The following is a 12444-nucleotide window of genomic DNA, read 5'->3' as shown; positions in this document are numbered from 1 at the left end:
ATTTTGTAATATGATACTAGAACCAATTTTCACAATGTATAACTAAAAATACAAGCTTCAAACAAGTGAACAATCTTTACAAATGTTTCATCTCATTTTGTCGTAAATGAAAATTAATCTTAATGAGAGCAATAATTATTAGATCAAACCAGCTTGAAGATTAGAAAAAAACCCATGAAAAAAAGTGTCAAAATGAAACAAAAGTGAAATTTTGTTTATATAAGTTTCATTTTGAGAACTAACACATTGAACCCTCTTAATATAATTAGAGATAAATTTTAAAAAACATCAGATTTGAACCATGTAAAAATAAAAACGCAATTGGATATTGGAGCAAAAATTAATATTTCATTCACTGAAGTTATTGACTTGTATTTTGTCTGTTGCCATTTCGCCTGTGCCACCCACTAGAATCAGGTCACCATTAATTGCTTGCTTGCCTTAGAGTACATTTTGGGAACATCAATAAGGGACACACTTTGGAGCGTTCAGTTTAGTAATAGCATAGCAGTTGAGATGTTGTATAATACAATTTTAGTTCTTCTGCATGCAAATACTTAAACTAATCTGTAAAGCTATCTTGCTAGATTACAGCTACATTGCTATAAATATAAAATATTGTTTTCATTTCTCAGAGATTCTATCATTATTTAAAAGAAATTCTCTATTATTAATTAATGATATATATATATTAAAAAATGTGTATGCTGTATGTACCTGTGATGAAATGAAAATATCATATTCCAAAAATCACAAATTGATCAAGTAGTTTTATTTTTAAATGAGAAAATCAAAATTTATGAGTATTCAAATAGAGACACCTGTTCACCATTTTGAAAAAAATCTCAAGAAATAAAGGGAGATAACTCAACAGTAATTCATGTCTAGTAAATTTATTTTGTAATGCTTAAAAATACTCATTATACCCCTGACAAAGGAGGGATTGGACCTAGTAATTCACTCCTCAATAACCATACCTTGGATTTTAAACAAAAAATTGCACGGACATTAGTTATGGTGAAGTAAATTTTTGCCAAAATGGGTTTTCCAGGATAACTCTGGTTGCCCTCCCTAGGGGCCATTATAGGGTTAAATTCCCCCCAAATCATTCATCCATTCATTTGTTCACACTTTTCTAAATAACTACGCCTTGGGGTTTTTTTTTTTAAAATTTTGCACAAACGTTCATCATGGTGAAAGTAAATTTTTCACTCATGGAGGGGGAATCTTACATGCTCGGCTTGTTTGCTTAAAAATGATTTTCTTTATAAAAATAAAACTACTTGATCATTTTATGTGATTTTTGGAATATGGTATTTTCATTTTGTTTGTGATTTTCGGAATATGGTATTTTCATTTTGTAAATCATTATTTTAATTTTTTATATCGGGGAATTCTGGACAAGAATCACAATTTCTCATCAAAGTCTTTACAGTTCGACTCGCAGTTTTATCCATTTGATTCCCTGCCACCAGAATCATGTAATTTTAACATTTCATTCTTGATTAAATGTTGTAAAAATTACAAAGATGAGAATAATAGACCGAATAATCCAAGATAAAAATTATTCTTTTAACACAAACAACACTTTTCATATTTCTATTTTCTAGGGATTGGAATGTCCGTGATTGTGATCCGGTGATTGATCTCATAGAAGTATGGATTCCTGTTCTGCCATCTTGGATCTTGGAAAATATTCAAGATCAACTGATTCTTCCTCGTCTCATGCAAGAAGTGGAAAATTGGAATCCTCTTACAGACACGATGCCGATACATGCATGGCTTCATCCTTGGTTACCTCTCATGGGTAAATATCATTAATTTAATGAATCTTTAATATTTACCATTTTTTAACAACTAGTTGTTCATACACAGCATTGCTCAGGAGTTTTTATGTTACGTTTTGTCTAGTTATAAGTCAACACTTATTAAGAAAGAATTACCACTTGAGGATAATGGTTTATAAGATGGATAGATTAACAATTAAATGATGATAAACAATATGAAAGGATTAAAACTCTCTACATACTACCCATTCCAAACAACAGCAGACCCTGAAAATAGCAATTATTTTCCCTTTGTCAGAAACATCACTCTTGGAATTTGAGAACTAAAAAACAAAATATGGTACAAAAGATATGAGGCTGCTGAAAGTTAACTCAAGGTCCATTTTCTGTTCTCCACACTCTTTTTACTGAATTGACCAAACGATGCCAGAATAGTTTCATTTAACTCTTTAAATTCTATTTCTTAAGAAAAATAAAATTTGTTAAATGAACGTAAATGTTTTTAAACTTTAATTTCACTATCTGTGGCTCATTTCATTTATAATAAAAAAATATGATGATGATGATGGCTTGTTTTGCTCCCCCCCACACACACACACTCAAAATGAAAAATAAACTTGTTTATTAAATTAAGCCGAAATGAACTGTGTGACTAAAACCTGTAATGTTTTATTTTTTTTTTCACCTGGTGAACAGAAATAAATAATAAATTCAGAGAAAAATAAAAGTCAGCCATTTATTTTTCTCTCATTTGATCGAAATGGGATGAAAAGGAAGTGATTAACGACGCATATTTTCTAATGTCATTTGAATGATGAAGAATATTATGAGAGGATTTAAAATGGTGATTTCAATGAACAAAATTGGATTACTTATGAAGAGGACAGCTTATGATAACTACTTGTTGACATTGGATTTGAAGATGACCATGTTGTAGTCTGCAAGGAAACAGTCTTGTAATGTTAAGAAACACTTGTCATAAACTGTATTCATAAGTTAGCGACACTTTACGTTGTGAGTGAAACAGTTACATTTGCGAGCGATTTTTTTCAAGTGGCAACTAGAAATAATAAAACGCTTATATTTTGGTGACTATGTTTTTTACACCAACCATCTTCTGAAGCTCATTGCTGAGTGAAAAATGTTTATTCAACCAATTTTTTTGTTTAAATAAAACAAACAAAGTTACACTTATTAAAAAAAAATAAAAATAATCTTTGATATATATACAAAAATGTTATATTCCAAAAATACGTTTTGGCTAATAATATTTCTATTTAGCTAGTAAACAAAAACATTTGATTGTCAAAGATCAACTAAACTGAATAAAACCTGACTGTACTAATATACAGAAGTTTAAATGTAATGTGAACAGACATCTTGTCACTGAATACCCTACTAAAAGTGTTCCTGTAAGCATGGTACTTCACAGTAGCTCCATAAGTCTCAGTAACAATGTGTGAATATGAGTCACAAAAAAAATGTAAGTTACATAGATGCAAGAAACCGATACGCAGATATATAAAGTGATAGCATAATTTTTTTCATTTTATTTGGCAGGTGACAAGTTGGAACCTCTCTACGCTCCAATTCGACACAAATTGGCCAATGCCCTCAACAATTGGCACCCATCAGATTCATCTGCAAAAGTAATCCTTCAACCATGGGTAAACGTCTTTAAGGCTGGACACATGGAAGGATTTTTGGTGAAGAATATTGTTCCAAAACTGGAACTTTGCATGCAGGAATTTGTCATCAACCCACATCAACAAATTCTCGGTAAAATTGTGTCTCTGCACCTTATGAACCTTCTCCACATCTCAAAATAAGATCCTACGTTTGTTTTTAAGCAATTACATCTAAACAGCCTGAAAAAAGTTGGTGGTAAAAATAAATTTGAAAAAGAAAAATCACAATAATATTATAGACTTTAAAGTGAGGGATCACTTTTTTAAAATAAACTTGGGGTGCTTATACAGAATATGAACCATGCTATTTATTAGATAGGATTTTCAAGTTAAATACAATTTTTATGATATCTTTTGTTTATTAAATAAATTGTAAATAATAACATTAATATTTCAGCATGGTTCATACTCTGAATAAGTATCAAATTTGATATAAAATGATTGATCATCATTTCCGGGCTACCAAGACAGTAATGATGATCTACTTGTGGACTAGATAGCATTTTTTAAGGGCAAATACTTTTTTAAAGGGGATAAGTCGATGACCATCATTGATTCAGCATTGACATAGAAGGAAGGAGGGAGCAATCTCACTATGCGGGATAACCCAGAAATGAATAGATGGGCTAAATCCATGCAGTTCTGGTAGAAATCGGCAGTAATTCTGACAGAGCATCAGGGGTAGAGAGGTAGAGGTGTGGCTACTCATCAATTATAACATGGATCTGTAAGAAAAACAAAATAAAAAAGTAAGCAACTATTTTATTTATAATATATTCTAATGTATTTTTTTTTCAGTAGGAAATAGAAAAGAAATTAGTAACCTTCACCTGCAAATAGATACACTCCAAATTGATCTCCAGGAAATTAAGAAAACAGCCAAGATTTAAAAAAAAAAAAAAAAATTGGTTACAGTATTTAAAGCTGCTATGTGGTTCAAATTTGGATGATTGATCACGTGTGTTAAATTTGGATTTATTTGTGCCCCCCCCCTTCTAAAATTGAGTTTTTTTGTTGCTTTATTTTTTTACCACCAACTTTTTCAGACTGTTTACATGTAATCATCCTAAAAAAGTAGAATCTCATTGGAGTTGTGTGAATAATATGATTTGTTTTTAGTTTTTCTATCAAATAATTATTTATAAAATGATTGTTTTTAATGCCAATAAAAGGAAAAGTTGCTTCTCATTAAAAAAAAAAACATTGATCCTCTTGTAAACAATGAAAGAATTGTGTTGTGCAATTTTTGAAATGAGGAGTGATGATTTGTATATTTGGACGACTATTCTCATATCACTTGTTATTTTCACGTTTCAATCAATTTAACCTGCGACTTTCTTCAGGTGCATTTTTTTTTAACTTTGAATCTTTATGTGGAATTTTGGAATCTATAAGGAATTTTGAACAGAACTCTTTATTTAATCTATGGGGTAGATGGTTCTCATTCTGTCAGCAATAACCAGATAAAATTTTCAGTTAATTTTTATGTCATTCTTAGTTATTATTGCGACAAGAAACCATGGCGCAATGGATAAAGGTGTTGATTGACAATCAGTTCTAAATGACATTATTCTGGAGGTTAAAGATTTAATCCTTATTACAAGTGATATTAACTAAAAATAATCATAAATGGAACAAAAACAATCTATACCAGTGGATTAAATAAAGGGCCCAGTTCAAAATTCCATACAAATTTGTGAGTTTGACTTGAAGGTCCTCATGTTCAAAATGATGCAACTGAAGAAGTTATATCGGTTGAAATATTGAGGAAATATTACTATTGATTACTATAGTGTCCTTTTGACTACTGTACACTCTTTAACCCTTATCCTTGAGTGGCCTATCGGCCTTGATAAGTGGTGACGCCTATGTAAAAAAAAGAAAACTAAAATGTGAATAATAGTCCAAATAATTCAAATTATGAATCTTCATCTAAAAAATTCCGAAACAGATATATGCATATTAATTATCAAACTTTGGTAAATAAAAATGAATGCATGATGTTATGAAGTGGAGTTTTTGAGTGGGAAGACGCAAATATGAAGAAATAATTGGATGAAAACGATTCTATGTCGAGCAAGAATAATAATGATTTGAAACAAGTTACAACTGAAAGAAATTACTTTGAAAATGAAGTTTTATAAGCTGATGTCAACAAGCATTCATTAAATTATTTCTTGTTTCTGTTATCATCTGTTCAAATTCAGGAACAGATAACTCTGCGTAAAATGTCTTTGAGGCAAGACAAATAACACTTGTGTACAAAGTTTATTTTCCTTTTAAATATAGGTTCTGGTATGATTTTAAAAGTGGTGAGGCCTGATTTGGAGGCAGTAGAGAATGTGAAGTTGCCCTTGGGTACCATTGTTCCCAGTTTCACTTTAGCCTGGAGTGGTAATACCTGTTAGGGCATCTAGTACTACCAGATCAGGCTGTTTGAAGATACTGGCTTTCTGACCAAAAGTGTATCAAACATTGATGTTATTGTTTCTTCCTTTCCCTTTGTAAGGCTCAAGCATGTTCTGCGAAATAAAACACAAAAACAGCAATTTTTTCTACAAAACAATCAAACCAAACTCCATGAATAAATATTTAAAGATATAAAGAACTTGAAGCACAAAACCTTTTTTGAAAATTACTACATTTGGCATTAATTAACTTAAAAAAAAGTTGATATGCCATAAAACAAAGCAATTAAACCATTAAATATAAAACATTTAAAAGTATTAGTGGTTGGGACATAGCCATTTTAACAGGAAAGCAAGTAAGATAAATGTGTAATTATGATTGTTTTTCTTTACAGAACCATTTCATTGGATTATTTCGTGGCGAGATATCATCGCACTGCCGCATATGATCTCCATCTTGGAGAAAGCATTCTTCACAAAATGGCTGCAAGTTCTTTGCACATGGCTGAGTAATATGCCAAATTATGAAGAAGTGACCAATTGGTATTTAGGTTGGAAATCACAATTTCCTGCCGAATTCCTTGCTCATCTTTATGTCAAAGGTATTTTCTCAGAATTTCTATCCTTCTTTGAAAGAAATGTGCCCTCTGCATGCAAATACTTAATTTAATGTCTAAAGCTATCTTGCCAGATTACACCAAAACCCTATACCTCCACAAAGTCACCATTTGCCTATACATGGAGCATCTAACGTTAGTCTCTTAAACAGGGTTAAACAAAAGATTCTCAAATCTAATACTTCAACGTCTGATACTTCAACGTTCCATTGTTGCAATGTTTAATCATCCGTGCTTGTTTTACAAGTACTTTAATGGAATGTGTTCTGATGAACTCATAGCACCTCTGCCCCATCGACACGCATACTCCTGATCAACCAACAAGTAGCAAAATCTCACCCAATCACTATAAAGCTCCCTAGATGCCAGAAAATCTTCTACTGTCATAGTTTCTTCCCTCAAATTGCTAGACTTTGAAATTCCCTCTCTTTTTCCTGCTTTTCTGACTGTACTGACATTAAGAAGTTTAACTGTAATGTAAAAAAACATTTCACTGCTGAACTCCCCACAATCCCCTTTTAGGCATGATCCCAAATAGTAGTCCTTTACAATCAAGTAGCAATACACCTTGTTTGGGGTGAAAAAAAAGTAAAAAAAAAAAAAATATAACAATAGATTTGACTTTGGAAATCCATCAAAAAAAATTTTTATATGTAAAACTAACTATCCCAACCCAGTGTTGCTTGGTTTACTTAAAATTTTGTTTGGGGTTTCTTATTTTGAAACTATGTCATTTTATTTTGTCCAAAATTTCATATTTTTGTTTCAACAGGGGGGGGGGGGTCTTTAATATATCTGAACTGAATTATGACTTTTTTTTTTTTTCAAAAGTATTTTTTTATATTATTTTACTTTTTTTAATTACCCTTCTCATCTTGGATGTGATTCTTACAATTTTTTGTGTGATGTAACCTCCAACCTTCTTAAGGTGCATCTTGCCGAGTTCGAGAGTCTCTGTTGAACTTGTGAATCTGCATGGAATTTCAGATGAAGTCTTTTACTTAACCTACAAGAGTAGCTTGGTCTTGTTCTATCAGCCATGACAAAGTAGAAGTCTTAAGTAAATTATAATTGTATTCTTTGTATCAGCCATACTGAGGAGTGAACATTCAACTTTAGAAGAGTCTCACTTAGGACTGATTATTATTTAGCACTTTTACCCCTTGTGTCTTAATTCCCTACGAAAATTCTGTACAGATTATCAAGTTTGATCTAAAGATTTCTGAATTTGGCAAGACACACCAGAGGTTACGTCTGCCAAACTATTGTGAAAACAACATCAAACATGAGAACGGTAGATGAGATAAGGATTACTAATTTGGATTATTCAGAAATAATCACAATTAGTAATCCTTATCTCAAAATTTCCTAAACATATTTTCTATTTGAAATTAACAGAACAAAGTCTGTAATAGACAAATACGGTGTTGTTTAAAGTTCTGAATTTTTTAGATGACGGCTAATTGTTTATATTACTTGTATTAATCGGACTATTGCTTTTTAATTAATTTTAATTACATTTTCACCCCAAACAAGGCACATTGCCACTTTGGTGTAGGGGGCTACTATCAGGGGCAACAGCTACTGGGGCACTATGTAGGGAGTTGGCCAGCAAGATGTTGGTTCACATTACACTTGAACTTCTGCGTGTCAATACAGTTGGGGAAGTAGGGACCTGGAATGGAATTCCAAAGTCTAGCGGTTCTGGGGAAGAAACTACTGAAGTAGAAAGCTCTTTTACATCTAGGGATCTCTACTGTGTGGGGGTGGGATTTAGCTGCTTGTCGGGTTTGTTGAGGGTGTTTACGTCGTGGGGGCACAAGTGCTTGCAGTTTGTCAGAGCATTCACCATTAAAATACTTGTAGAACAGGCAGAGGGATGCAACATTTTGGTGATGGGACAGAGGTTGAAGCTTAGATGACAGTTCAGGACCTATCAGATTGGCGACTCTCTTTTGAACCTTGTCTAGGAGCGAGAGACTAGTAGCAGATACACCAGCCCAAATATGACAATACTCCATACATGGACAAATGGTGGCCTTATAGAGGTACAGAATACTTTTGGGTGTTAGTAGTTTTCTAGCATGGTAGAGAGAGCCTACCTTCTTCGCAGCGGTCCTGGCAATGCTTTCAATGTAATTTTTCCAATTCATGTTTCCTGTGAACGTTAGGCCAAGGAGTTTAAAAGATGTACTTTCAGATAGTCATTGGCCATTGCTATTGGTGGTAGAGTAGGTTTCTTGTAATTATAGTTCTCATCTTGAGTGTTATTTGTGCAATGTTTCGGTTGGATTTGCCTTCGGCCATCCTCAGGCATGTTTCTTTTTCTTTTTTTTTTAAATAGTGTCTATATGAAAATGAATCCAATCTGATAATGTCTTCCAGAATATAATCTGAGTTGAATTGTTTTATTTTTTTTAACAACATACACCAACGTTCAACAAAATAAAATGGCTATTCAAAATGAAATATTGATTTTAAAGGATCAAAAATGATAATGTTAAGAATTGGATTGATTTAACTTTATATATTAGGAAGAAATTAATGTAAAAACATTGTCTCTATTAGGCTTTTCTTATAACCTCTAATCTGTAATGAAATGGGACCAAAAATGGATGATTACTTTAATGCTACTAAGACAATGCTCCTTTCTTTCAACAATTATAAGAAACCTTTCCAACCTCCAATTGCCATGGTTAATAACATTCTAGCTGAGAGTCAAACTTCTCAATCTAATATTCACAGGAAACATGAAACGGAACAAATACTTATAAGATACTACCAAGTCTGCTGCAAGGAAACTGGACTCTCTTTACCAGGCTAGAAAATTCTCTCACCTGCCAATATTCTATATCTATAAAGGCACTATTCGCTCATACATGAAGTATTGATGTCACATCTGCTTTGATACATAAATCATTAATATCTTTGTCTTAGACAATGTCCAAAGAGGAAGCTCCCTTGTCTCATCATTGCAATGTTGCATCCTTGTGCTTGTCTTACAAGTACTTTAATGGCATGTGCTTCAATGAACTTGCTGTACTTGTGCTCGTTCAATGTGAATACCAGCGACAATCAGCAATATCCCACCCTTTCATTTTAGAGATCCCCAAATGTTGGAAAGCTCTTTAACTCTAATAAAAGCTTCTTTTTTCAAACTGATTACTTTTAAAATTCCTTTCCTTCTTCCTTCACAGTACTAACATGCAGAAATTTAAATGTAATGTGAACAAACACCTTGCTGCACAACTCCCTGTTAATAAATCTGGCCCTTAAATCACAGTATCTCCTTATGCCTTAGTGTTCCTTGTTTAGGTTGAATATAAAAAAAAAAATGAATTCAAATTTTTAATTTTAATTTTATTTAGAACAATTCAGTCGAGCTTTAGACCTGATGAATCGAGCGGCCTCTGGACATTTCCAACCCGGCGCAAAGGAAAACATGGCTTACTTTGCTCACAGTGAACGGAGGCAAATGGGGACGCAGTCTCTTCCGATTCCACCACCACCTCCTCCCATGAATATGCCTATATCATCGTCATCATCTTCGTCATCATCATCCTTGCCACCTCAAGAATATGATGTAAGTTCTAATTATTCTAATATTTTTATTTTTGGTCCCCGACAAAAGAAGGATTGGACCAAGTAATTCACTCCCGTTCGTCTGTTCATTTGTTCGCACTTTTCTCAATAATCATGCCTTGGATTTGTTTTTAGAAATTTTGCACAAACATTAGTCATGGCGAAAGTAAATTTTTCACTCATTGAAAGGGATCCCACATGCTCGGCTTGTTTACATTTGAACTTTGCTTGTTACATGAGCGTTAAATATTCAATCTTGTTTATTAATAGAATTGCCAAAATATCACATTTATACTGATGAACTTCTTTATTTAGCACATCTTTTTCACATCAGGTATAGGTTTTACATTGACCATGGCGTACAAAACGACTTTTTTCATGAAACTCTACCATTTACATTGATTGATGCCATTGCTTGAGGTCATACTTGACTTTTCAGAAAAAATGTTAAGCAAAATGAAATATATTTATGCTAATAACATAGTGAAATGGAAAGTGAAAAAATAGGCTAGTCTGAATCAAGTATGTCATATTGATTGCTATTTGAGTCTGACTTTGGAAATCCAAGAATATAATTTTATATGTTAAAAATTTAAAAAAAAAAAATTATTTTAAATACTTGAGGCTAATCAATTATTAATAAAGAACAAATAATAATATTGAAATCTACAGTCAGCTTTTTCTGCGGTTACTCTCAATTGAGATGTAATAGAACATGAACGTGCAAATGCATATAAAATACAAAATGACGTCACTGTAAGGTAAAAGACTATAAAAAGGAAAGCGAGCACATTAGAGAAGACGATCACGTGAGAGATTTCACAACCATAACGAGAAGTCACACATGGCAGGAGAATGAGGAAATAAAGTGAGTTTGAGTTATTCTTTGTCATGGTCGCCTTTCTAGACTGTTACAACGTGTGGTTTCCATGTGTAAATGTGTTATGCAATAGTAAAATGTTGTGAGTACATTTGTTTGTGCAAACAGAGCTTCATTCAACACGTCCATACCACCGTAAATGGTTGCAATACATAGCTGATTACAGTTTGGGCATTTTCAGCCTCAATAACAGAGAGTCAGAACTAAATCTGTCAATGTGGATGCCACAAATCTATTGAACGATAGCCGTGTCATTCTGCTGCATTTTCCTCAAAAAGATCAAGCTATTGGGAGTCCAACAATCTCCCATGTGGAAAATGGCACTGCAAACAACTTATTAAATTTAAAAAACTTCATCTGAGAATGTTTTTTGATCATGAGAATTTATATATTACTAACTGTATTTGCCTGGTGTTGCCCAGGGATAAAAAAAAATTACTAATTTACTAAGAAACAGAAATTAATTTTGGCGACTTTAATTTTGTAATCAAAGTCAGAATTTTTTTAAAAAGTTTATTTCAGTACTTGACACTAAATGAGTGATTGTAAAGAATAAATAATGATGTGTAAGTAACGTGGACACACACACATTTCAACTTGTATAATTTGATATATTTAAATTTGCAGAAGTAAAGGGAGAGAACTCTGTATAATTGCATACAATAATTTTCCTTTAATTTGTTTTGGTAAGGGAAAATATCTCTACTCTAACGGTTTTCTTGGGCAGAATAAATATTTGTGAGTCAAAATTTAAGCAAAATAAAATATATTTGTGGAAAAAACATAACAGGAAAAAATGAAAAAATAATCTGAATCAAGTATCAGTATTTCAGACTGACTTTGAAAATCTGTAAGATAATTTACATGTTAGGAGTTTTTTTTTAATGCTTGGCATTAATCGATTATGAATAAAGAAGAAATAATAATATGTAATTGATGTTGAAATATCTCTTTAATGTTTTAAGAATATAACATATTTTTAGATATTTAATTTTTTTAGAAATCATGAGAAATAATTGGTTACATAGTTACTTTCTTTTAATATTTATGAATATTTGATGAGTAGGAAAGAAATCAACATTGTAAAATATTTTCTTCTACAGAATAAGTATTTATTGAAAAACATTGCAACAAATGGTGATAGAAAGGCACTCCGAGAGCCAAGTTAATTCATGGTTGTCTTTCAATCCTCAGTCTGATGTGACATTACTAAATAAAGCGGAGAAGACGCGTGTGGCAGGAACTAATCACTCAAATCATCTCCACATTGATCAGTTGGAATATGAATTTGTTGAAGATCAGTGCATTTCGATTGACACTACTACATGGCCAGAGTTTGTCACCGATTCCATTATTGATGATTAGGGCTTTGACAATTTATATATTACTAACTGTATTTGCCTGGTGCTGCCCAGGAATAAAAAAAAATTACTAATTTATTTACTAAGAAACAGAAATTAATTTTGGCAACTTTAATTTTAT

The 12444-nt window shown here is 32.2% G+C and overlaps 1 protein-coding gene across 1 annotated transcript in view; it reads left to right on the top strand.

Moving 5' to 3' along the window:
• LOC145241522 (tuftelin-interacting protein 11-like) overlaps nt 1–12444 on the top strand; it is a 97359-nt gene that overhangs the window by 74053 nt on the left and 10862 nt on the right. Inside the window, exons 12-15 of the mRNA XM_080104565.1 lie at nt 1611–1807; nt 3348–3566; nt 6279–6485; nt 9869–10083. Of these exons, the coding sequence (XP_079960691.1) occupies nt 1611–1807; nt 3348–3566; nt 6279–6485; nt 9869–10083 (838 nt within the window). The remainder of the gene's footprint in view (nt 1–1610; nt 1808–3347; nt 3567–6278; nt 6486–9868; nt 10084–12444) is intronic.

Source organism: Euprymna scolopes, chromosome 20 (assembly GCF_053919585.1).
Source record: "Euprymna scolopes isolate OS-2025 chromosome 20, ASM5391958v1, whole genome shotgun sequence".
Lineage (NCBI taxonomy): Eukaryota > Metazoa > Mollusca > Cephalopoda > Sepiida > Sepiolidae > Euprymna > Euprymna scolopes.
Note: the sequence above shows the minus strand (reverse complement) of the source record. Positions and strands in the feature narration are given on the sequence as shown.